The sequence below is a fragment of the Triticum aestivum genome, chromosome 7A, assembly GCF_018294505.1.
Source record: "Triticum aestivum cultivar Chinese Spring chromosome 7A, IWGSC CS RefSeq v2.1, whole genome shotgun sequence".
NCBI lineage: Eukaryota > Viridiplantae > Streptophyta > Magnoliopsida > Poales > Poaceae > Triticum > Triticum aestivum.
In genome coordinates this window covers 571461045-571487887 of record NC_057812.1, presented here as the reverse complement: position 1 = coordinate 571487887, position 26843 = coordinate 571461045, and the positions used below count along the sequence as shown (strand labels likewise).

General features: G+C 44.9%; 3 protein-coding genes across 3 annotated transcripts; 1 reads left to right on the top strand and 2 right to left on the bottom strand.

The window, feature by feature from the left end:
• Positions 1–10621: 10621 nt before the first annotated feature.
• On the bottom strand, positions 10622–12019 carry LOC123148338 (E3 ubiquitin-protein ligase RING1). Its single transcript, XM_044567726.1, has one exon. The coding sequence runs from the start codon at positions 11858–11860 to the stop codon at positions 10865–10867; it is 996 nt and encodes a 331-aa protein (XP_044423661.1). The 5' UTR covers positions 11861–12019; the 3' UTR covers positions 10622–10864.
• Positions 12020–12459: 440 nt separating this feature from the next.
• On the top strand, positions 12460–16044 carry LOC123148337 (amino acid transporter AVT6A). The gene is made up of 6 exons (XM_044567725.1): positions 12460–12710; positions 13446–13883; positions 14425–14577; positions 14668–14871; positions 14953–15418; positions 15508–16044. The coding sequence occupies exons 2-6, from the start codon at positions 13463–13465 to the stop codon at positions 15638–15640; spliced, it is 1377 nt and encodes a 458-aa protein (XP_044423660.1). The 5' UTR covers positions 12460–12710; positions 13446–13462; the 3' UTR covers positions 15641–16044.
• A 3205-nt stretch (positions 16045–19249) lies between these two features.
• LOC123148336 (something about silencing protein 10) lies at positions 19250–22708 on the bottom strand. The gene is made up of 2 exons (XM_044567724.1): positions 21139–22708; positions 19250–19960 (listed from the first exon to the last, which is right to left on the bottom strand). The coding sequence occupies exons 1-2, from the start codon at positions 22576–22578 to the stop codon at positions 19433–19435; spliced, it is 1968 nt and encodes a 655-aa protein (XP_044423659.1). The 5' UTR covers positions 22579–22708; the 3' UTR covers positions 19250–19432.
• Between the last annotated feature and the right edge of the window lie 4135 nt (positions 22709–26843).

Genomic DNA, 26843 nt, shown 5'->3' with positions numbered 1-26843 from the left:
CTTCCCCGCGGCGATCAGCTCGTCGGTGAGTGTTCTGACTTTCCCGACATAGTCGGTGATGGAAAGGTTGCCCTTCTGCAGGTTGGCGAGGGTGATGCGAACGTTGGTGGTCTGCGATCGAGTGCGAGATGCAAGCATCCCTTTGACCATGTTCCAGAGCTCCGCTGAGGTATGACAGGATGCAACCTGGATGGCTATCTCACGAGGAAGAGTCATCAGGAGATAGGAGAAGACTTGTTGGTCTTGCGCATACCAGGTTTGGAAGTCAGGGTTCGGCACTTTCGCCGTGGTCTTGCCGTCGGCGGAGGCCACGTCGATCCGCATGGGCGGCAGCTGCTGCTCAACGTCGAGGTACTTCGCCATCTGGGCTCCCCGGATGGCGGAGAGCACGGTCGCTCGCCACAGGGCTTGGTTGCCCTTGGTAAGCTTCTCTGTGGCAGCGTGAGCGAATGGCGATGAGAGGAAGGAACTTGAAGACGTCGCCATGGATGAGCTCGAGGATTGCTCTGATTACCATGGAAGAAAGAGAATTGTGGAAGCATATGTTGTTCGGCAGGGACGCGTACGTGTTATATAGAGATGTCAGATTACAAGATGAGATGCCCATGTTGTTACTAGGCTTGGCCTCTACTCCAAGCTATACAAAGATAAACTTATCCTAGCTAACAACCTGCCGCACCCAAGATTACATGTACGTGTAGGTACAGTACGTGACAACATGTCACAAAATACTAGCCTATATAATTTCTACAAGCCTATCATTTAACATATCCGACCCCTCCCTCCTTCGTGGGTTGGCTGAATTCCCCCATTGACCCCGCTTAAATACCTCCCTTAGGGTATTGAATTAGGGTGTGAGTTTTGTTTGATTGAGTTTTAGAGATTGCTACCCTTTGCCATAGAGACGAGGGACAACATGACCTCATGTACTACGCGTCATTTGGACCTCACTTTGTTAATCAAGTACTTCATCTTATATCCGCGAATTCAAATTGCACATACTAAATTCGTACTTGTCCTTCGATTGCATGCAATGATTGATATTCATGATCAGGTTGAGTGTGTTTCCAACACCATCAATAACCACACCAGAGTTGAATTTGACTGTGAATTTGAAATTCAAGTGTCCATAGACCAACATCCATCCTACTCCCTCAATAAAGTAATGTAAGACGTTTTTGCAGTTTAAATTAAACTGCAAAATGCCATATATTAGTGTATAGAGGTTGTACTATATTTTAAGAATTTATATATATACAATTTTGTTTGGTTTTCATATAGTATTTCCACCAGATATTTTCTGATATCTATCGTACACTTGGTGGTTTCATTTCTTCAAAGTCTTTTTCCCCAGTGAAGTAAGCATCGCCGTGCAAGTGTATTATGCTGCTTTGGACTTTAGTTAAACATAAAGCACTATAACGTATGCAATGCCTTTTTTCTTCTTATAATCCGTGCAAGATATGGCCTTCTTTACCTTGTAAAATCGAATCCTTCGGTCGCTACGCTTATCGTGTTATGCTATAACCGGATTGCCTGTCGCGCAATCATTGATAGGTCAATATGATTTTAAATTTCCCTAATTAGTAATCTGAGGCGCAAAACCATTGTTAATCCTGCCATCGATGTGATGTGCTTTGCTTTGCTTTGGCAAGAGATGACGTTCCCACATTTGGTGTGCTGATCTTGCACACGTAACAGGGAACGATGGGTGGACTGAAAGTTGAAGCCACTAACAATTGTGGATGATAAAAGAAGTCACGCCATATCTCCTCTGTTTTTATAATTGAAAGGTTTCTCAACTACGATAGGAGAAGTTTATTAGCACTGACCGTTTCTTGATTTCTCCTTCTGCGTTTTCAGATGACAGGCCTACACATTTGCGTGACAATTCGAGAGTCGCGCTGGTTATTAGAGTAAGAGAAAAAGTTTCATGTTTTCCTCACGCAAAATGCTTTAATGTTGCAGTTTTATCTCATGCCAGACCGACCAAGAAACATATAAATCAGAAACTCATGAAGTCGTGTTTTTCTCAATGAGAAGTGCACATTAATTTGTGTGTCCGACCTATCTAAAAACCGGCACACCTTTCTGCTAGAAAGCAAAAGGCCATAAGCCATTTGCTGCTTATGGCACCAAAGCCAAGTGTGGCTAAGGCCATGAACATGTAGTGCTTACCTTTGTTAAGTAAATAAATTAATTAAGAGAGAAGACAGGTTGGTGTTCCAAAAGCTGATGGTCAACAAGAGTCGCCACAAACAATTATTGCCGTCTGATTAGCAACCTCTTGCTTTAGACATATCTTGACTACCCCATATACCTTTTTGTTCCTCCACGAGTTTCTGCTTTAGGCATGCCCAATTGTCTTCGCTCCTAGAATGTGACACACCAGGCTGGATTTATTTTTTAAAGTATAGCAGCTAATGGCATTAGTAGGTAAGCAAACAAGAGCTTGTGATAAGCATGAACTAAGCAACCCTAGCTAGGGGACCTAGTTAAAACCTAATGACATGTATACAAAGATATTATGTTGTACTGCCTTGAACAGGCAAAGTAAGCCTTATCAGTAGCACAATGTAACGCCTTCGATGCGGATATATCTCCCACGTGTCGAAGCACGACTTAGAGGCATAACCGCATTGAAAGCAATGTCGCAAGTGAGGTAATCTTCACACAACCCATGTAATACATAAGGGAAAGAGATACATAGCTGGCTTACAATCGCCACTTCACACAAATACATGAATAAAGCATTACAACAACCAAATACACTCACGGTCCGACTACGAAACCAAAATAAAAGAAGAACCCCAAATGCGACAAAGGTCCCCGATCGACCCCAACTGGGCTCCACTACTGATCAACTAAAATGAAACAGCACAAAGGGCAAGATCTTCATCGAGCTCCTCCTTGAGCTTGGTTGCGTCTCCTGCTCGGTAACATAGGCACCTGCAAACTGGTTTTGGAAGTATCTGTGAGCCACGGGGACTCAGCAATCTCGCACCCGCGAGATCAAGACTATTTAAGCTAATAGGAAGGATGGAGTAATGAGGTGGAGCTGCAGCAAGCGACTAGCATATATGGTGGCTAACATACGCAAATGAGAGCGAGAAGAGAAGGCAAAGCACGGTCGATAAAAGTATGATCAAGAAGTGATCCTGGACTACCTACGTCAAGCATAACTCCAACAACCGTGTTCACTTCCCGGACTCCGCCGGAAAGAGACCATCACGGTTACACACACGGTTGATGTATTTTAATTAAGGTCAACTTCGGGTTTTCTACAACCGGACGTTAACAAATTCCCATCTGCCCATAACCGCGGGCACGGCTTTCGAAAGTTCAATCCCTGCAGGGGGGTCCCAGCTTAGCCCATGACAAGCTCTCACGGTCAACGAAGGAATAGACCTCCACCCGAGACACTCCGATTAGACTCGGTATCCCGGTACAACAAGACATTTCGACAGGGTAAAACTAAACCAGCAACACCGCCCGAATGTGCCGACAAATCCCGATAGGAGCTGCACATATCTCTTTCTCAGGGCACACTCAGATGAGCGCTCCGTACAACTAAAATCAAACCTCGAGTTGCCCCGAGGGGGCGCTGCACAGGACTCTAGTTCGGACCAACACTTAGACAAGCACTGGCCCGGGGGGGTTAAGATAAAGATGACCCTCGGGATGTGCGACTCCCAAGGGAAAAAGGCTAGGTGGCAAATGGTAAAACCAATGTTGGGCATTGCTGGAGAAGCTTTACTTAAGGCGAACTGTCAAGGGGTTCCCATTATAGCCCAACCGCGTAAGGGACGCAAAATCCGGGAACATAACACCGATATGACGGAAACTAGGGCGGCAAGAGTGGAACAAAACACCAGGCATAAGGCCGAGCCTTCCACCCTTTACCAAGTATATAGATGCATTAATTAAGTAAGATATATTGTGATATCCCAACAAGTAAACATGTTCCAACAAGGAACAACATCTCCATGTTCCAACAAGGAACAAACTTCGATCTTCACCTGCAACTAACAACGCTATAAGAGGGGCTGAGCAAAGCGGTAACATAGCCAATCAACGGTTTGCTAGGACATTGGTGGGTTAGAGGCTGAACATGGCAATTTGGGTGGCTGACAAGCAAGTGGTAGGCATCATAGCAATGGCATAGTAAAAGAGCGAGCAAACTAGCATAGCAAAGATATTAGTGATTTCGAGGGTATGATCATCTTGCCTGAAATCCCGCAAGGAAGAAGAACGAGTCCAAGAAGAAGACAATCGGTCGTAGACGAACGAATCCTCACAACTCCGGAACGAAACCGAAGCTAACGAGAGAAGCAACCCGAAAAGAAACAAACAACATAGTAAACAACCAGCACATCAACATGGCATGATGCACAATCAAGTATGATGCATGTCCGATTTAATGAGGCATGGCATGGGAAAGTGCAACAAACAATACTACAAGTTAAGTGGAGATCAATATGCAACGAGTTGCATATTGACGAAACACCACAACAAGTTATTTAGTTTGATCTCGTTTATGTACTCAACAATATTAAATGTTGGTTAACATGGCAAGAGGGTGAAGCAAAGTAAAACTACCTATCTAGTCAAGTTTAAATGAGGCCGAAAGCAACGAACAACAATTCCGGAAACTCCCCATATGCATATTTTAGATTAGGTCCTGTTCTGCCCTAAACACAATTTTATAGTTGTTTTAAATGCAAATAAAGGTCACCATGATAAACTAGGCAAAATTCTACCCCATTTACATATAAAGTTTATTTAATTCGGAGCTACGGTTATTTAGTTATGAAATAAAGCATTTTAGCATGGCATAGGAGCAAATTAATGCAAACAACATTTTAATCATTTTAAACATAGATGAAAGTTGGATATTATTAATCTACACAAAATTCTGAGCAAGTTTCATATATAATTCATTTTAATCCGATGCACGGTTAGTGAGTTATTAAATGCATGAACTAGGAGGGCTATACTGCAAAACTGCTGTCTCAGGAATAATAGCTAAATCCCAGGCGCTGAAAAAAAACACATGCGGGCCGAAACAGAGGCCGGCCCAAGAAGAACAGGGATCTGGAGGGGAAAGCTCACATCGGGCCTTGGCCCGGCTGGAGGCTGTTGGGCCTTGGGAGGCTGGGTTCAACGCGAGCGGTGGGCCGAGGCCCACGCGCGGGAGACGTGCCTGTGCTCGCATGCGCACACGCTGGCAGGCAGGAACGGCGACGACCGGTGGGGGGGGTGGCGCATCGACGGTGGGGCATTCCGGCAGACGATGGGGATGGATGCGAGGGCGGCGGATCCAGGTAGCTCCAGCCTAGATCTAGCCGGAGGAGGCACGGCGGCGAGCTCCATCGGGCGGCCATGGCGGAGCTCCTGCAGGAGAGAGGGGTGTGAGAGAGGAAGACGAGGGAGAATCAGAGGGAGGAGGAGAGGAACAGGGCGGCGGGGTCCGGCCTGGGTGTCCTTCGGTGGCGGCTCCAGCAAGGCCGCTGATGAGGGCGGGGTCGGGCGGCTCCAAGAGCTCGATCTGGAGCTCATCTCCTCGATCCCGCTCGGGGCAGGAGGATGGCGAACGGTGGCGGCGCAACACTGGCACCTCGGGCCTAGATCGACCCAGACGGGCCGGTTGCGGGCTGCGGCGGTGTAAGCATGGGGCTGGATCGTGAGGGGGGGGATTTGGATCAAGGAGAAAGTGGCTGGCTGGCTCAGCGCTAAAAACAAGGAGAAAGAAGATTGCGGCGGCGGCGATGGGATGGATGGGACGGATCCCTAGGATTTAGGGTTGGGGCTATATATAGCATGTCGGCGAAAAGAGAGGGATGTGGATCATCGGATCGAAATCCGACAGATGAGAATAAATATGCTAAAGAGTCCAATAAATAAAACGATGATATTTTGTAGATGTTTGGGGATGATCCGGACACAGCGGTAACGACTGTCCGAGTCGGGTCCGGGACAGCTTTCGGGCTAGCGCGAGGAGGGTCGCGGGCTGGCGAGAGAGGTTAGGTAGGGCCTGACGGTGAGTAGTGAGCTGTGTAGACGGTCTCGAGCTGAGAGAAGAGAAGAGAGAGAGAGGCCCGGCGACTGTTTCGGGAGACCGAAAACGTCCGACGTTAGACCGGCTATACTGACGCTATAGTTATCCGTTGGGGCGTCAAACGAACTCCGAATGCGATGAAACTTGACAGGCGGTCTACCTACACTATAATAAGACCGCACGACAACTCTCATCCCATTCTGAGAACATTTTCCGGCCACTAATAAAATACTATCTTGGACATGCCGCGGGCGCGTGCAAGTGTGGTTGGGCTCAGAACGGACAACGGAAGGAACGTGGAGACCGGGACGGATGCAAGTTTTGAAAACATGATGATGCAATGCACATGATGACATGATGAAATGCAACACGCAAGCCAAAGACAAGACAACAACAACGAATAACTGAACGACACCTGGCACATCGGTCTCGGGGCGTTACACACAACCTACCTATTTTCAGCCTTGTGTGCTACCTCTTTACTCTAAGAATTTGACTGACCGATCCTAAAATTAGCAAACGCGCAGGAAATATGTGCATGCTACTGCGCATGTCATATAGTACTCCCTCTGATCCAAAATAAATGTCCCGGTTTAAGCCATGACACTTGTTTTGGATCGAAAGGAGTAGTATCTTGCGAGTGGGACCGTCAGCCATCAGTTATTATAGACTTATATTTATATAGTCGAAGGTCGAAGCTAAGATTTGTATTAAGATCAAGATATCCGCATAAACCGGCACCATATTTTCTTGAGGTTGTAGATAAAGCCAAGCTCTCTATGGACCTAACCGGAAGGCATTAGATCAAGAGCACTCACTAACAAGGTCTCTCTACACGAGGCGGGACTGACCAAACAGTACCATAAACCTCTAACGCTGCATCACGCACCCAAGTCCAAGTGATGGCCAAACAGCGGCTGGTGTCCTGGCATCTAACCTTGTTTATACTAGTACTGTGTGGCGTCACTATACAGTGCTCTTATCGTTCCAATATCTTGTATGCGCAAAGAAAAAAGGCCTAAAGGGCAGTTCCATCGCGTTGCCACTTCGCCACGACAACAGAAAAGTTTGGCTGAAGACCCTCCGTTTCTGCACACCGAGTATATTTATAGGAGGAAAAAAAATCCTAGTCTATACTCCACAGCCAGCCAACTCAGTAACGGAAACTAACAATGCAAGATGTTCAGACTCCACGGTTTAACCTATACAACCGCCAAGAAAACGACGCCTCTCGATGGTGAATTGGTGATCTACGATTCAATGCAGCCAGCCTTGGCAAAATTCTCCCAGCAAAAGAGGAAGCGCGGCGACTTCTCCCGGTCGACACCGCACGGGAAGAACGTTTCCGAAACAAGGAGAAACTAAGCCTATCTTGACGACGACGACGATCTATCATCTCTATGCTGCTGGCAAATTACCGCAACCGAACCGCGGACAGCGACGGATCCCAGAAAAACCATCGGGATAGGTAATATCAAAGCGCAGACGCAATGGCGATGGGGCTCCGAAAGGGGCAAAGCTTGCTGACCGCATCGGCGGTGCATGCCAGTGGGTGGGCTCTCCCTTTTCGCGCGCGGTTTAAAGCGGCAGCTCGCAGCCTTTTCCTCCTTCCCTCCATCCATTCGACGACGCCGGAGAGTGAGAGAGTGGCCTTCTGTATACATAGCAACCTCCGTAGCAGCAGCAGGAGCACTGTGATCTGCGAGTTCGCGGCGGCGCCGGCCATGCAGCAAGAGCTCGCCGCGCTGGCGTACCAGTCGGCCGGTTTCGTCGGCCTCCCGACGTCCTACCTGCCGCCGCACCCGCACGACGTCGACGTGGACCTCGTCGACGGGTGGTTGGTCGGCGGCAGCGGCGGGGCTGGCGACAATGGCCGCGGCCCGCCGTCGTGCGGCAGCGGCCTGAGCCACGTCGCCGACGCCGTGAGCGAGACGAGGAAGGCGAGGCGGCTGGCGTCGAACCGCGAGTCGGCGCGGCGGTCGCGGATGCGGCGGCGGAGGCAGCTGGACGAGCTGTCGGCGTGCGCCGCGGAGCTGCGGGCGGCCAACCAGCGGCTCGTCGTGGAGCTCAACCGCGCCGAGGCCAGGCACGCGCAGGTGGCCCGGGACAACGCGCGGCTCCGGGAGGAGCTGCGCCGCCTGCGGGGGAGGCTCGCCGCCGAGGAGGAGGCCGCCGATCGAGACGCCGGCGACGAGGCCGCCGCCGCAAGAACGCCGTAGGATCCGACGTACGTAACACATGCGATCGCGACCGTAGTATACACCAGGACGATGATATATGCCATAACCATGAGGAGATTAATTACCGGGCGTGTGAATATTATGTAGCTGGATTGTGTTTTCATCGATCGGGCTCTTGAAATTGCTCACTCCTGCTTCAGTGAACCACTACTCCGTATAAGTTAACTTCGTTGGCTGCAACATCGATCTTTCTTGAGTGACGCTCCTACAGTCCCACTGTCGAATGATCGATGGTGGCCTTGGTGTTGTCCCGCTGCCGGCGACAGCGACGTCAAACGCCGGCCAGCCGCCGCACACCGGCAGCCAACTCGCCATAGACCATCTAGTCGCTCCATCCGGTCAACAGGAAGAGTAACCAGTGTCCAAGAGAGATTCAGAAGATGTTGCGCGTCAGACACCTCCTCCGTTCAGGACAAGATGGCGGCGGCATGTCAAAGTGCCAACCTTCAGTTGTTAGGGGCATCAGCACTAAGCGATCAGCGTGCGCCACTTCTATCTCCACGTGCGAAACACCAGCGATCAGACCGGCATCATGTGTGCATAAGAGTTTAGGCCTTACCTGGGCACCGATGCATTCTGTAGCCTGCCTGAACCAAGAATCACAACACAGGATAAAGGACTGAAACCTTGAAATGCATCAACACAATGGAAGGACGGCAAGTTTGCATCCATGCCACCCTGAACAGGGCAACAAAAACTGGCAGTATTTCTGAACCAGGAACGGAAAATTGGCCATAAGCTGTTCCAGGCCGAACTTGCAGCAGACGCGTGTTAGCCGTGTTCAGCAGAGACCACGGATCGCAAGGCGATTTCGGAAAATATCGTCAGCCCAATATGGCCAGCTTCGGATTTTAGCTCAAGAGAACAAGACTGGGAACAAGAGCAAGTGCAGTAACACTTATTAGAAACAATTCGATAACCGGTTATGGTAACAAGAATTGGACAACCAGTCAAACCATGGAAATTATGGAGTGCCGTCTACATCAAAAAATCTTGCAAAACGAATTGAAAAATCCGATGGTTCACTGTGATTGGTCAGGTAACCTCCCCTTTCAGTTTTCCACTTAAGACGCACACTATGAACACCGCACAGTAGCCTGAAGAAAATAGCATGGCAAATAAATGAACATAGAAGCACTTGCTGGTCTCAATGAATAACTAGCGAGTGCCAAGATAAAAAAATTCCAAGCAACTGCCATGCCGTGTCGTCGTTTTCATATATCCAATAAGCAACTAAGGTACGCTTCATCCCATATATTCTGATAAAAGATGGTTTCTCCAGCATGTTCCCTGCACATGGATCTAACTGTACTTTGCTTCCCAGATGTAACAGAACTTTGACGACTTATCTATTGCCGAATATAAACGAGTAAATAAGAATCGGTAACCAACTCTTCCATTTTTGGAAGGGCCATGTTGACTTTCAGCACAAGCACAACGATCTACCGGCCTAGTGATCTAAACGCTCTTATATTTCTTTACGGAGGGAGTACCAACCACTCCAAACGTAACGGAACTTTGATTGCTTGTTTGGTACTGCTAAACACCACCAGTTGGTATTGTGTGCTAGTTAAAGGACCACAGTACTTACAGTGCAGCAGAGAAGCTCACCTTACAGAAATGATATATACTACTATACTCCCAGTACAGAAAAGTAACTCACAGGTCTAATTAAAGAAAACTAGATTGAAATTTCTAGTACAGGGCAGTCTTGGTACAGAGAGTAGCATGCTAACATCTATAAAGATATTTCTGTAACTATGATGGCAGTAAATCATGCAGTAAGCAAAGCAGTAGGCCAGTAGAAGAAAGTTCTGCCACAACCAATACAAATTAGACAAGATTTCGGTGACTAAGAAACTTCTCTGTATTACCGAAGCAGCATGACATATATGCAGAAGCACTAACGGTTATTCTTACCATTCAACTCCCAATCGGAACAGTTACATCAACACTTCAAACCAAATAGTACGACTAGTGACCTCGAAGTATCCTAACTGATCAGTCACCGAGTGAGGTTTCTCATTTTAACTTCCAGCAAACTGGTATTGTGTGCTAATTAAAACCTACAGTACTTGTAGTGCAGCAGAGAAGCTCACATCAGTAGCATCACCACAAAGAAATTACATCCAAGTACAGAAGAGCAACACTAAGGTTTGATTAAAGCATACCAGATTGAGATTTGTAGTACAAAAGAGTCTTCTACAATGGTGTTTATGATATCACGATGCCGGTAACTGATGCAATAAGAAAAGCAGTATTCCAGTAGAAGAAAATACTAATTGATTTGTCACAAACAATACGAATAAAACAAGCATCGAGAGAGTGAATTGGTTTTCTGTGTTATTGAAGCAGCACGACATATATACAGAAGCTCTAACAATTGTTCTTACCAATCAAGTCCCAATCAGAAGTTCAGAACCGCTACATCAATCGACACTTAAAAACCAAAGAAGCATGGCCCTAGCAACCTCCAAGCATCCTAACTGAGCAAGTCAAGAGTGTGAGGTTTCTCACATAACTTGGATGGAATTGCAACCAAGAGATGCCACCAAGGAACCCATGCTCACATCTGCATAGGTGTGCCCAACTGTGCTGTGGAGCCACCAGCAGAACGCCGCCTGGCCCGCCGCTGCTCATAGTCAGGGTCATCAGTGGGCAGCTCGTAACGGCACACCGGGCATGAGTTGCGTATGGCGAGCCATGGCCCAATGCACGCCCCATGGTAGAAGTGTGCACACGGCAGCCACGTGGCGAGCTCCCCCTGCACGATCCCGTCCTTGCACACAGCGCATCCCTGTGCGGCCTCCTCCCCACTGATCGCCACCACCTGGAGCCGCTCCACCGCTGCCCGAGCCGCAGGTGGCGCGCCCCCCACCGTCACGTCCGCCATATGCCCCGGCAGCACCTCGAACTCGTCTTCATCCAGCGGCACCGGCAGCACCTCCCAGCCGACGCTCCGGAATATGTCGTCGAGCTCCGGGCCCTCGTCGCCGAAATCAAAGGGCGGCTCGTCGGAGAACATGGACTCGTCCTCCCCGCTGTCGATCCCCTCCATGACGCCCAGGATCTCCCGCTCGCTGAGGAAGCCGAACACGTCGGCATCGGCGTCGCCCCCTCCGCCTCCTCCTCCCGCCCCGCACCCACCGCCGCCCCCAGGGACGGAGGCGTCTCCGGCGTCGGCGTCGGCGGCGTCGGCGATCTCCTCCCACTCGAGGCCGTCCGCGAGGTCGTCGGCGAGGTCCTCCTCGAGGCAGTCCCAGAAGGGCGGGGAGCGGGCCGGGGAGGGGCTGCGCATCCGGAGGAAGGACGGCGAGAGGCGGCCGAGGCCGAGGCTGAGGTCCAGGTCGAGGTCGTGGTCGGAGTCGAAGGAGAAGGGGGAGCCCGGGGCGGGGGTTAGGGTTTGAGATTCGATGTCGAAGTTGGGGGAGATGTCGGAGTGGGTGAAGTGGTGCTCCTCCTCCTCGAAGGCGTCGGAGAAGGAGAGGTAGGAGGGCTCCCCGAGCGACCCCGGCCCGTCCTCGTCGATGCCGAGGAAGAACTCGTCGGCGAGCCCCGCCATGGCGGCGGCGGCGGAGGAGGAGGGGGTCGGGAGGGGAATTGAGGTGCGGGTGCGATGGGGTGGGGTGGTCCGGCTCGGGACGCGTCGTGTGGAGGCGTCGCGTCTCCGTCTCTGGTAGGTGGGCAACTGGGCCGGGCCACCCACCCACTCCGTCCGTCCGTCCCTCCCTCACGCCGTCACCCCATAATACGTTTCCAATGCGCTTTCGCCCTCTCCAGAATACGTTTTTACGTTGACAATACGTAGCCATACTCTTGGTCGTCTTTTTAGCAGAGAACACGTGTGTTGTACTAAACAAAGACGCTGTTGGTTCGGCTGGCGCTGTCGCGCCCGTTGCCACCGGAAATGCGAGGCTCCGGGCAGCGGCCACACCGCCGGCCGTCTTCCACCCGCCATTCCCATCGGCGGGGCCGGCAGGAGGAACCCCGCACGCCAGACACGAGCGACCGGCACGGGCGAAACTCCCCGCAAATCCAATCGCCCGGCACCACCTCGCCGGCCCGCCCGCAAGATTCCGAGGAGCACGAGACAGGGACGGGATCCCGGATCGGATTTATTATTCCCGCCGACGTCGACGGGATCCATCCACTCGTGGGCGGGCGAGGGAGGGGACCTGTAGCGGGTGACAGCGAGAGGTTTGGATGGATGCGCTGATTGATTGGCCTTAACTGGAGGCAGCTCCGCGTCTCCTCGTCGCTATAAAACGAGGCTGGCTGGACTGCCTGGTGGCTCAGAGAGAGGCGGCCCTCCTCCCTCCGCAGTCCACAAGTTCTTCTCTGCTTTTGTCTGGCTCTGGTCGCGTCTGCTGCTCTTCTGGCTTCCGGATCCCGGAGAGACTTCGGTTGGAAAGGTAACGCCCTTTTCTCCCTTTTCCCTTGCCGTCAGTTCTTGGTCAGGATTCTTGCCTGGTATGGAGAAAACTGCATCTGTTCTTGTTGTGGATGTGTGATGATGATGGCTTCAGTGGGGGTGAGCTGCGGTGGAAAAGAATGTTGCTTTTACGGCAGTTGATGGATGTCTGAGCTAGTTGGGCATGTACTGCATTTCTTTGATTATGTAGGAACTTTTAATCGAATGTTGTGTTTGTCTGTCGGGCCGGATTGTGTTGGAAACAAAAAAGGTTTAGCTGACTTTGTTGTGCTTGGGTCATATAGTTTGGATGTCATTTCGCCATGTGATTTGCCTCATCTGCAGGATACCATTGGATTGAACTTTATATTGTTACTTATTAGTGAATCATGGTCCTTAAGTTCATCACCTGGCCCTTTGGTTCCGTAATTGTATGTTGCTGTAGCCCTGTAGGATGCTTTGGTCTGTATACTCTGAACTACTATGACTTTTGTCTTCTGAATGCTAGCTATCAAAATTGTCTTGTTTTGGAATTTGCATTAAACAAGGCATCCTTCATTTATTTGAAGATTAAATTAAATACACAAGAGATGGAGATCAAATTAAGTGTGTCTAAATTTTATAACAAACTGGATCTCACCATAAGAAGTATCGAGAGAAAACACAAAGCTACTGGTTTTGGTCAAATCAAATAGCCTATTGCGTTATATCATTGACTCAAATCCTTTCCTTTCAGGAGAGTGAAAGAGAAAAATGGGTGTCGGGAATGGATCAGCAGACACGAACCAGCAGACGGCGCGCAATGAAATACGAGATGAGACTACGCCGCTTCTTCCGGTCAAGGTGGAGGAGGAGGGGTTCCATGAGTTTAATGGAGCTTCGTTCTCCGGCGCAGTTTTCAATCTCTCGACCACCATCGTTGGTGCTGGAATCATGGCCTTGCCAGCCAGCATCAAGATGCTGGGCCTCATCCCTGGCCTTCTGATGATCATCTTTGTGGCACTGCTCACAGAGGCATCCATAGACATGCTTATCAGGTGCAGCCACCAAGGAAAGATCACGTCGTATGGGTGGCTGATGGGTGAGGCATATGGACAATGGGGGAGGATTGCGCTGCAGGCCTCTGTGGTTATAAACAACATCGGTGTGATGATTGTTTACATGATTATAATTGGTACTTCATCTAAGCTCAATACTTCTCCTTCCTGTTCTATGTGTTACTTTCGAACATTTTGTGATGCAACTTAAATTCACCAAGCGGGCTTGTTATGGATAATCCAATGCTCCACCAGAGTATCTTTTAATCCTTCTATTCCACTAATGGCACACTTCAGGGCCTATGTTTTAAGACGAGTCACGAATAATTCCAAGATGTTTTTGATTTTTTTACTTAGAGCATATAAGTTTATTGCTTAGCTGATTGAACTTGGGTTTCTTCAGTACATTACTTTCAAGACAATTCTCATCCATGAGCTCCTGATAAGTACTTTATCAAGTTTCATACTATCAAATGGCAAATGGAACCCTAGCTCCCTCTCTGAAGAAATAAGTCGTCATTTTGAGCAATTTAGTAAAAACATAATATACCAGGTTGAACTTGAGTTAGTTAGAAGTCAGCTTCTTATCTTCAAGTAACATCTTGTACCTTAATACTTAAAATGAACAGTTCTATTTGCATGAACTGCGATTGACGGTGGTTATTGAAATTTTGATAGGTGATGTATTATCTGGAACATCGTCAGGCGGTGTTCATCATCGTGGCATATTGGAGGGCTGGTTTGGAGCACATTTGTGGAATTCTCGTGCCATTGTTCTTCTTGTGACAACTCTTTTCGTGTTTGCTCCATTGGTGAGCTTTAAACGATTGGGTACGTGTTCATCTGTGCAAACTATGAAATAACTACTTTTCACCATGGTTGCTGCATGATATTAATCTTGAATCTTGTCATTTCCTACAGATTCACTGAGCTACACATCTGCCCTATCAGTTGCTCTCGCTGTGGTTTTTGTTGTTATTACTGCTGGGATTGCCATAATCAAAGTCATCAGTGGAACTGTAGCAATGCCCAAGCTTTTTCCAGAAATAGATGATCTTAGTTCTGTCTGGAAGCTTTTTACAGCTGTCCCTGTCCTTGTCACTGCATATATCTGCCACTATAATGGTATGCAATTTCAGTGCCCAGCTATTCTTGCCATTATTCAGTTATGTCGATTCTAAATGAATGTTTTTCATGATTCCACAGTTCACAGCATTGACAATGAGCTTGAGGATAAAACACAAACCAAACCAATTGTGCGAACATCACTGGCCCTTTGCTCCAGTGTTTACATTGCCACAAGTTTCTTTGCTTATCTTCTCTTTGGAGATGGTACACTGGATGATGTGCTCGCCAACTTTGATTCAAATCTTGGCATTCCTTTCAGCTCTGTCTTCAATGACGTAGTCAGAGTGAGCTATGCTGCGCACGTTATGCTTGTCTTCCCCATCGTCTTCTTTGCCCTTAGGCTCAACTTGGATGGTCTACTCTTTCCCACGTCGAGGCACATTTCTTATGACAATAAGAGATTTACAATCATAACCATCTCACTCCTCGTGGTTATTTATACTGCTGCCATCTTCATACCAAGCATTTGGGATGCATTCCAGTTTACTGGCGCCACAGCTGCCGTTTTGATTGGTTTTATCTTTCCTGCCATGGTCATATTAAGGTACCTAAATAATGCTTCTGATTGGCTATATATTCCCTATTTGCTAAGCACTCCCGTATTAACACATAAACTCGTTCTTTTTTTCCAAGGGATCCTTATGGAATCGCAACCAAGCGTGACAAGATATTGGCTGTAACCATGATCGTGCTTGCTGTTGTCTCAAACTCTGTTGCCCTATACAGTGATGCAATGAACATCTTCCGTAGGAAAGAGGTGGCCTGAAATTCAGGCTTCAAAGTTCAAAGGAAGAGCGTCACTGATGCAGGAAACGCAGTTTCATATTACAAAATTCAGTGGCTTTGAAGGAAGATGGTTTGCTGGGATGCTGTGAAGAAAGATGATTTCTTTGGTCAGCAACTCAGCATTGAGACCTGTCACATGGAAGAATTAGATGGTTGAAATTGTCAGGTCTTGTGTACATAAGCTGGCTCAATGTCGAATTGAGCCACTTGCAATATATGTATGTTCTTTTTTTGGCACGAATATATGTGCCCACCCCAGACAGAAAAAAAAGCATTGCTGCAGAAAGCTTGCTCTAGAATAATGTACATTGAGTTGAGTTAAATATGTTTGGTTTGAACCTAAACTCGAGGATCCGAATAAAAATGAAGTTGCCATTGTTACCATTCTTCTGAGGGAACCTGTAGATTTGATAAATTACATGCAATTTTTTGCATGAACTGTTGAACTCTGTTCCATTGTTCTCCGCATAGTGGAGCCCAACTACATTGATTTCCAATGATGTTAAGAGTAATGTCTTCACTGCCAATGATGCTCAAAAGTAGCATGGTCACCTATGATGTGTAAAATATGGGAAGTGAAATTCAGAAACACCTCTTCGTACAGGTGGTCTACAAGTATGTCCCTGTACACAGATTGTCTTCCAACTGCATGATTTTATATTGTCAATGGATGATAAAGGTAGAACTGTACAGAGTTAGAAAAGAGATTCATCACATCAGTGGTTTTTGCCTTCTGCTGTGGCCAAGAGACAAGAGACACCTAGCTCCTGAGCTGAATCTTTCTGCATCTTGAAAGGCCAGGTGACCAATATATTCAGGAAAACCAACTGGACGCTACAGGCCCAGGTATGCTCCAAATAAACTGCCAAGATGAGGTCCCCATGAAAGAAACATTGTTATTTTTATTTCCTTCTGAAAGAGTTTGTTTTTTCAGGATTCTTAGTATCCAGGCCAGCCAATGAGTACAATGACAAAATCCTGGAATCACTAATTGCGATAGGCTTATCTTTCAGTCAATAACAAGTTGTGCCTGACTAGCAAATTAGTACTAGAACTCTTAGGAACCTAATGCGTGATGATGAGTTCCTAGTTTATTTATGACACTGAGAGGTGTCAAGAGGAGAGTTTTAATGGGAGGAAATTCTTCACATGACGATGATTCAATCATAGTATGGATGTAGTAAATTTATTTATCGCGGATGGCGGGTTTAGAGCCACAAGTTCGGGCTGTCAGAGATCAAGTCACCAAGGAATTAAGCTGTCGTTGATGTTTACTTTAATAGTGATATTTTGTTCTGTACTTGACAAGCTCTTGTGAATTGTTCTTTTTTTCTGAAAGTGTTTTGTCAGCATTCATAGTATCCTAGTCAGCCAATGAGTACAATGACTAATTGTGATAGGCTTATCTTCCAGTCATTAACAAGCTGTGCCCAAGTAGCAAATTAGTAGTAGGGAACTCCTAGAAAACTAATGCATGATTGATGTGCTCCTAGTTTATGACTAATACACTGACCTATCAAGATGAGAGTTTGAATGGCAGGAAATTCTTTGCATGACGATGATTCAATCATAGTACGGATACGATAAATTTATCGCAGGTGGCAGGTTTAGAGCCACAAGTTCAGGCTGTCAAACCGGGGTTATCCAGAGATCAAGTCACCGAGGGATCACACTGTCAATGATGTTTACTATAATAGTGATCTTTTGTAATGTACGTACTTGACAAGCTCATTTTGAATTGTTTAAAAGCTTCTCCACACCAATCTACAACACTTACTTTTTTAGGTGTACAGCACTTAGGTGACCTTTGTCTGAGCCACAGCTAGTGATTCTCAGATTCTAGGCCTCACAAAATCAGAATCTAAAATTAACTCGCAGATTCTTACCTTAGCTGGCTAGAATCGCTTCCTGGAAATGAACTAGCATGCATATCCAGCCTGAAGCTGCCAATTTGGTGAGTCCCGAGCTGCCACACTTATTTTGGATCATATGTTTAGTATGCAAGATTATGATGGTCCGTGCTTATTTTGGATGTTATGTTTCATATGCATATTTCGGATAATATGTTTCTACAATCATTACATTTCTAGAAAATATTTCATATATGGTTAAAAAATTGCTGATTCTCACTTTATCGAGTCAAAACAGCCAACTTGCACTTTAATATGCATATAAACATCATACTCGGCACTCATGGACTTTATTGACATTTCATAATACCCACAGCTCCTACAGCTGTCCAACAACAGGGTAAACAAACAACCAGCTTCTGGTTCGGGTGGGGGGAAGGGGGAGGGTTGACGCCAAGGAGGCAAGGACCGTAGAACAGTGGTTCTATGGTATTTTCTATAGATTAAAAGAGTAAGTATGTACATGCAGGGGGAGGAACAAAAAGAAAAACAAGACGAAGAAATAAAAAGGAAAGGAGATCATCCAATGCCTGTTCTAGGAAACAGGAGGTTCAGAGTTTGTAAGGCGAAACTACAACGCGATCATCCTAGACGAGTGTTAATCCAACTCTCCAAGGTGTCTGCGATTCTTGTGTTTGACTCTCTGACCAAGGAGAATAAGGTATTGCTTGAGAAGGTATTTCCATGTGTTGACTGCAGGCACTTCATTTTTTGAAATGTTTCCCATTTCTCTGATTCCAAATATTCCAACTAGAATGACAATGTCCATGCTTCCATGGCAGTCTTGAGTGACAATGTTGATTTCAGGTTTTCTGTCTTACGTTGACATATATAATTATTCTCCTACTTATTAGTTCGAGGTCCTCTTTGATTTGCAGGATCCCTTGTATCCTGTATAGGATTATGAAATTTACTACTCCGGCGAATACATGAATGTACGAGTGTTTGATAGTACAAGAAAAACAAAGAAATTCTATCAAAAGGTTTGAGTGGATAGAAATTTTCTTTCAAAATAGAGTGCAAATGAATTCCATGAAAAATACCTAAGCCCCTATATCCGGGGATGTTTTTGCGCTCACGTTTACCCACTTGGGTGAAATCAACTTCTCAGCATGTTGGTTGGTGACGCGTGTATTAATTTGGGATACTGGCGTGTAAATTTACCTGGTGGCCCTACGTTGTCGATGAAAATTTTCTCAACGTGCGTATCTACTCTGTTAGTGCAGCTAGCGATAATATTGAGCGCGCGTGGGCCAGCCTGGCCCGTTGACTTACTCTTCTAGGCGTTATACTGTGGCTGTCCACGTGTTCGGGCCTCTTTTCTTTTTTGGGCTGCGCGTCCTCCTTCGTCGACGTGTGGTGCTGTGCCCTGGGAAAGCGGTGCCGCTTCCATCGTTCGATGTAGAGCCTTCGAGTGCCTTTTGATCGGTCCAGCCACAGTGCTTAGGGCATTTGTACCTAAGGATTCCAGTCCAGCGAATCATCAAAATTCCTAAGGATCCAACTGCTCCAAAATCATATGGAATCCCTTTGAATTCCATATATTGAGTCCTGACTGTTTTGAGCACAGCAACATTATGTAATAGAAGCATTTGCAAATAAAAGTGAGATAGGAACTGGTAGTTCTTCATCTTTCTGCTTATAATTCCCATCAAACACATCCAACATCTGCAGGCAGATAGAGCAACCACCAGAGTGGTTGTAATTTTATAATCTTAAATAATGCAAACATGCTGTTTTCTTTCCACCGAAACTGTTTACTACTACGAACACAAATGACCATCAAACGAAAATTTCATGCCCCACACGAACTAAACCAAACCAAACAAAATTTGCGTACATTCACGATAAGGCCGATGCTATCAACTCTTGAACCTGACACTACGGCTGACGTTTGCATTGATGCCAGACAGTTCACCTCCGTAGGGACCCGAGGGCTTCTTCGCGCTGCGCACTTGACCTTGCCTCCTTTTACTCTGTTTATCACTCTTAATCCTGTATTTCTTCCGTGGATTCTTGAGATTCTTGTTTCTGGAGCGTGTCAGCCCTCGGTTCTTCTCGATCTGCCGCGAAATCTTCCTCTTGCCATCTCCTTCGCTTTCTTCCTCCAGCTCAGTAGCAGGGGTGCTCTGTTCTTTGCCCAGGCGCTTTTCGGTCCTCTGCCTCTTGATATCTTTGTAGAATTCATCTTCAGACCCTGAAGATTCATGATCATCGCCATCTTCCTCGCCGGATTGGCTGAGCTTCTCTTCAGTATGATCACCATCTTCTGGCAACTCATCATCTTCACGTGAATTGGTTCCTATACGAGCAAGAACACGTAGTTCATGCTTTCGGCGTCTTTCACCAATCTCATCTCGCTTTGGAATGTCATCATCACCAGAAACAAGCTGAAATGATGGCCAGAAGAGAAAAAAGGGTTAGGAATAGATACAGCCATTGCAACAACCGATACACAAAGCACAAGCACATGTTAAAAGTATGGATTTAGTTTTGTAGATGAGCAATAATCAGCAATTATAAATTCATCGAGTATTTCAGACGATATCTTTGATAGGACAAGAGTAACGAGGTTTGCCTCGCTAAGAAAAACAATTATATGCACTTGATGGCAGATATATTCTGTTAACATGACACATAATAGCACAAAGGCTGTTCTGGAACAGCATAATGTTAAGATTACAAACACTAACAAAGCAGCAAGATTCAAGCATGACGCAACATTTTTGACAAAACAAATTGACCAGCATTGTTGACTAGTGCATGTTATCAAAGCAAATATGATAGGAGTGTGGCAATGTGATGCCAGAGTTTTTAAAGCTGGAAGGCAAGTGTAGCTAGTGTCCCTGAGTGTAGCACAATTCATCATTGCTATGTTACTAACAATGGTTATTCTTCTCATATTCACAGCTAGCAACAAAATGCCATGTCAAAGTATTATCAAAATTCCAATTCACTTTTGCAATGCAAGCAAAGTCCTATTGAACTCTAGACATATCGAGAAACCTCAGGATCGATATGTAAACCATGACAGCAGAGCTCCAAAATCACCTAATAATCCTCAAATTTCACAAACATTTTTGGATATAATGATGTTTCAAATCATGTATAGTATGTGCTGGTTGATATATCTCAACATAGCTGGGTATAAGGATGCAGTTTCAATTAAGGTTTCTATCAATACAATTATATTACAAACTCGCCTAATACTAGGCATACTGGCAACAAAAGGAATGTGGAATGTTGAAAATCATAGAATAAGGTAGAAAACTAGAAATGTAACAGATGTAAACTTGGTCGAAACCAGGATGTTTCAGCTGAATACTATCAAGAATCCACAGTAAGAAACATATGGCATTGAAATTTTGGCCCTACATGACAGTATGTATATTTGTTCGTGTAGTTTTTCAGTTACAAACTTGGAATTTTTCACCACATGCATAAAACACTTGAGCCAAATAGGTACAGATCATTATCACAAGATATTTAGATTTTGCACAAGTTAAAAATAGCTAGATATGAAGGTAAACCAACAACAATAAGAAACCTGCATGAAAATATCCCATACCTTGTTTCTAACTGAGCCAGCTGCATTAACCAGGAGCTTTGTAGGTTTGACGACTTGACTATTTTTCTGCACTTCATCATCAAAGTCATCCAATGTCTGCAGGTTTTTCCTACTATTGGTTGTCATGGTTTTTGACAACTTTGGCTTTGACTTACACAGACCTTTTTGCTTCAACCCCTCCTCAAGGATTGCTCTTCTTTTCAACATTTCCTTGCTTTGCAAGCCCATATACTCATCCTTGCTTGCAATTTCATGGTGCCCCTTAGAAGGCTTATTCTTTTTCAATTCGGCTACTTCAGCACCCTGTTTAACCTTGTCCAGAGCTAGTAAATTGCGAGTTCTTCCCTCATTCTCTAGAGCGACTGCCTTATTCACCTCATCAAGGGTGCTGCTATCATGCATAAAATGGTCTTCAGTGTCCCCGTCTTGGCTCAGAATATTTATATTTGCCAGCTTTTGTACCATATTCTTGGTCTCTACCAGCCGAGCAATTACAGGATGATCCTGCACAGACAGTCCCTCTGCTCTCATAAGGAGGTAGAAGGTAATGGCTTGACAATGAGCCAACAGACAAGCTCGCTTCACCTCCAATGGCTGCATTTTACCCTTATTCTTGCCTTGCCCAGCTGCCAACTCAGGGGTGACTGGTCCTATTGCCTTCAGCTGTTCATGGGCCTCGTTCAAATCAGCCAGTAACCCAACCAGTTCAGGAGCTGAGCTGTACACTACATCCATCTTCTCGTCTCTTGACAGGACAGCAAAGTCTTCTCTCAGCTTCGTGTAGCTTTCAAGAGGGGATGCCTCATCACCAAGCTTCACCTGATAGTCGGACGCCTTTGAGGGCTTATTACCCTCTTCATCACTTTCATCATCTTCCAATCCGAAATCTTTCATCGACAGCTTATTCTCTGCCTGCAACCTCCTTAGCTCATCAAACTCAACATCATCAGCATCTTGCTCATGATCATCATAGTATGTTTTCTTCCCTGTGCCCCAGTTCTTTGGATCATCCTCCGGCTCCTCATCTTCTTCCGCGCTGCCATCATCCCCGGCAGCCTCTTTGGCTGCCTTCTGCGCCCTCTTGATTTTTGCAGTATATGATTTGTCCCATACCTCAACATCACCTGCGTGCGCGTCGCCGTCCTTGGCTCCTTCGCTGCCATCTTCGCTTTCGTCGCCGTCCTCGCCGCCTTCGCTGTCATCGCTCTCGTCGTCGGAAACGCCCTCGACGTCGTAGATGGGCATCACCAGAGCATCCTCCTCCGAGTCCCTCGAGTCGTCGACGTCGAGGGGGATGACGTCCCGCTGCTTGTGGAAGGCGTCGATCTCGTCGTCGTCGGAGTCGGAGATCGCCGCCGCCGCCGCCGCCTCGCTGGCCCGCTTGGACTTGTGGAGGCCCGCCGCGGGCGGCGGCCGCGTCGACCTCGGCCTCTTCCCCATGTCGGGCGGCCGCCGGAGTATCAGGGGCTCGGGGTGGGTGGAAGGGGCGTGCGGCGGCGGAGGCTGGTTCAGGGGTTAGGGTTTTAGCTGTGGAAGGAGGGAGATGATGGAAGCGGTGCGGACTGTGCGATGTGAGCAGTGAGATGAAGCGATGTGGGATTGGCATGCCGTGGGTCGTTATTGGGCTGGGCCTTCGGTAGTTAACTAGGCCTAGAAATCAACATGTTTCGGTTTGCAGTTAGCGCCAAGAGCCCACGAGCTCAAGGCAAACGGCCTGGAGTAATCATTATTTATTCTGCATTTGGCAGGCTGTCTAGGATTTCTCTTCCGAAATCAGAAATCACTGGTTAGAGGGGTACCCCTGGTAAAAGTCACTTCCACCTTCTTTCATGGTGACATGTAGCGCACTACATGTGTGAAACTTGTTGCAAGCTAGAGGTTTTGTGCTTTTATTTTCTTTTTTTGCAAGGCTGTGCTTTTTATTTTCATTCTTTTTAAAATGTTTTATCTCTTAAGTTGTGCGTCCAAATCACGAACAATTTTCACCATTGTGTTTCTCGCGGAGGTCTTCGAAACTAAATCTCATGTTAATAGGTTTGGACAAACTTTTTTAAAAAATAAAAGAGAACCGGAAAACAGAAACAAAAAACAAACCAAAAATTGGAAAATGATGAAAACCAAAAAACAAAATAAAACAGAAACAAAAAACATAAACGAAAAAAACAGAAACCTAAAGCACTTTTATGCTTTTCTTTTTTTTTGGCAACACACATGTACTTTTTCACTGTTCGAGAAGCATAGTTGAAGCACATCTGTGCTTTTCACTTTTCAAGAAATCAACTAAAGCGCAGTTGTGCTTCATGCGGAAGCACACGTGTGCTTCTACATGAAGTAAAATTATGCTTTCCAAAATGAGTGAAGCATGTTTGTGCTTCCATGTGAAGCACAAATTGTGCTTTCATACTTTCGCGGTTTTCTGTTTACTTTTTTCTTTAGTTTCTCTGTTCTTTTTTCTTTAGTTTTTGTATTCTTTTTTCTTTAAGTTCTCATTTTTCAATTTCTAGTTTTTATCCATTTTTTGTCTCTCGTGTTTACAATTTTTTTGTTTCCAATTCTTTTGGTATTTTTTTTGTTCCATTTTTTTAGGTTTTGTGCTTCTATATTTTCAAAAAAAATGAAAGACAGTTATTCTTTTGTGCTTCACCCAAAAGTGAAGCACAAGTTAGTTTACTTGGTAGTACGGGTTCATACGGTTTGGAAGCTCAAGTTATTTCTAGTTGGAAGCATATATTTGCCCAACATAATTTCATCGAAACTATCAACCATGGGATCTAGTTTCGGAGAAATCGACACGAAAAATATAACAGCGAAAACAGTTCGTGATTTGGACGCACAGTTCAAGAGATAAAATATTCTCGAAAAAAGAATCTAAAAAAAAGCACAGACAAACACCCCCGCGCCTCCCATGCATGGGAAGAAAATCCCACCGTTGCGAGAGTTGTTGCACATGGAGTGTGTCACTTGTCACCACGAGAGATGGTGAATCACTTTGCAAGGAGTAGACCATAAAAAGCAATTTCACTAATGGGGGATACGATAGAAGCAGTAGCTCCATCCCCATGTGTGCTCATGAGTGTATTTTTACACTCATTTCCACCATTGTTAAAATTGGATAATCTTGGATGTTCCAAGGATATCACTCTAATGCTATTACTAATGACTGATAAAAGCAATAGATTGCAAATCATTTTGTTTATTACTTTTCCCGCGGGAGTGAGACATTTAAGGGGAGGAATAGAAGCATATATGGAAAATATGAAGTCTGGCCATTAACTCCACCTAGAAACTGAAATATATATGGAACATATGAATACATTTCAAATATGTTCAAATTTCAACTTTTGAATATAGTTTTCTGAAGTAAGTAAACCAAGATTTTTTATTTGAGTGAAACCAATTTTTTTGAAATGAGTGAAATCTGTTTTTCATACATATGAAACATATTTCAGTGTGCAAAATGTGAAACTTGTTATCTCAAAAATGCAAAGTAGTTATTGAAAAAATATGAAGCTGATTAGTTTTTCAAATCATTTTTTTCAAAATGAGTAAAATCTATTTTTGAAACGAGTGAATTTTTTTAGTTTTTTGAAATGGGTGATATCAGTAAAACAAAAAAACCAACGAATGAAGGGAACTAACGTATTTACTACTGAGCTGGCCACCGGACGAGCCAACAGACGCAAACAAAAAGACCGGGCCGACGAGTAGTTAATTTAAGTGTGAAATACGTGAAACTTGTTATTTCAAAATTTTGAAACTAGTTATTTAAATGTTAAACAAATTATTTAAAATATTTTTTTAAAAAAGAGAAATTTGTTTTATGAAACGAGTGAAATTGTTTTTTGAACTGAGATTTTTCTAAATGGTTTAAATCGTATTTTGAAATAATTGAACTTAGTTTTTTGCATTGACTAAAATCAATTTCAAAATGAGTGAAATCAACTTTTCATATATATGAGACACACGTCAATGTGAAAATATGTGATATTTGATGTTTCACAAATGTGAAACAATGAAATGGAAAATAATCCAAATACATCCAAGATTGATATTGTTTCAAAGGTCTACTCGCTAAATACAAATATGTATAAAGCTTCAAAAAATGGAGATTTTGTTCTAAATATATCGATCATTCAATATATGACAACAAAATAAAGTACCCATCTTTTACATGGTGCAATGGTCCTTCTCTCCACTATTTGACTCTCTCTCCTAGAATAAGATGGAATAAGCTGCCTCCTACCCATCTTACACATATTTATGAGCCAACAGACGCTGACATTAGGCTGGTCACAATGGGGAGGAACTTAGGAGTAACATCACACACTCCAATACAACTTTGCTTATGTGGCACATATTTAATGAAGAGAGAGGTGCTTGTGGTAACTAGCTAAGTTACCGGAACATCACACACTCCAAGAAACAATGAGTCTATAACCTAATAAATACATCGTTGCATGACACTACATAGATATTCCTACCCACTATGGAGGTAGTAACATAGTCTAGGGAAGTGTGTAAGTTCCTAGCTTATGTTCTTGCCCATTGTGACCAGCCTTAGTTCTTTTTTTGGCGGGGAACGCTGACACAAGCTGACACATACATTTGTATTACTCTCTCCAACTTTGTGTTATACCTACAATGCTAGCACGAATCCCAATATAGAGAATGGATGGTAGATGTTTCACGGGTAAATACTAGCACCGTTAGAGTTACTTATCTCCTGGGCATGCCCTCTCTTTGTACCGTTCATGCCTGGCACAATGTGTCTCTCACTGTCCCTAATACCAAGCACAGTGTGACGCTCAGACCGCGATGGTTATGTCTCACTTACTGTAAGGCATCCCCTCTTCTCGTCTTTGGCGCTCAGCTAATGAGCAAGCCCCACATTGTAGCTTCCTGGAGCAATTTCGGGAAGTATCTATTGACCGGATCAGTTTTAGAAGCTTCCATGTGTGTTTTTATTTTTTTGTCTTCTATGTATTTTTATATCGGCTTTCAATGTTTTTTGGGTTTTCTTTCAATTTTTTCCCTAACACATGTAGACCTTTTCAAAAACACATTAACCATTTTTCAAGTATAAGTTAAATATTTTCCAAATACGCATTGAACATTTTTTTTAAATGTACTTTGAACATTTGTCAAATCACTGAGCATTTTTTAATACATGGTGAACATTTTGTGAACACACACTGGACATTTTCATAAATAACATGACTATTTTTTTAGTGCAAGACATTTGTTAAGAGTTGGAATTTTAATGGTGCAAAACATTGTATAAAATTTTGTGACAATTTTTACATTTTATAAATATTCTATGAAAATGTCACGGACATATTTTTGAAATGGATGAACAATTTTTCCAATTGTCACTGGCACTTTTTGAATTGAACAAAACATTTTTCAAAATTCCAATAACACTTTTACTTTTATAATTTTTTTCGAAATTACAAAAATATTTTTTTTGAAATGCATGAACAGTTTTTAAATGTCATAATTTTTAATGACACATGCATTTTTTTTAAATTGTGCACTGCATGAACCATTTTTAAATGCGCGATGGACGATTTTAAAATTAAATTGAAACATATTTCATTTAATTTTTTTAATTAAAGGTAATAAAACAAAAATAACTAACGAATGACAGAAACTACTGAACGTTGTCTCGCTGAAACGGCGGACGAGCACGCAAACAAAAAGACCGG

Excerpts from the sequence above, each read along its gene's own strand:
- LOC123148338 (XM_044567726.1), bottom strand. The coding sequence starts at position 11,860 with ATGGCGGGGCTCGCCGACGAGTTCTTCCTCGGCATCGACGAGGACGGG.
- LOC123148337 (XM_044567725.1), top strand. The coding sequence starts at position 13,463 with ATGGGTGTCGGGAATGGATCAGCAGACACGAACCAGCAGACGGCGCGC. Across the intron at positions 14,872-14,952 it reads ATATATCTGCCACTATAATG|TTCACAGCATTGACAATGAG; the intron begins GTATGCAATTTC and ends ATGATTCCACAG. Across the intron at positions 15,419-15,507 it reads CCTGCCATGGTCATATTAAG|GGATCCTTATGGAATCGCAA; the intron begins GTACCTAAATAA and ends TTTTTTTCCAAG.
- LOC123148336 (XM_044567724.1), bottom strand. The coding sequence starts at position 22,578 with ATGGGGAAGAGGCCGAGGTCGACGCGGCCGCCGCCCGCGGCGGGCCTC. Across the intron at positions 19,961-21,138 it reads CTGGCTCAGTTAGAAACAAG|CTTGTTTCTGGTGATGATGA; the intron begins GTATGGGATATT and ends CCATCATTTCAG.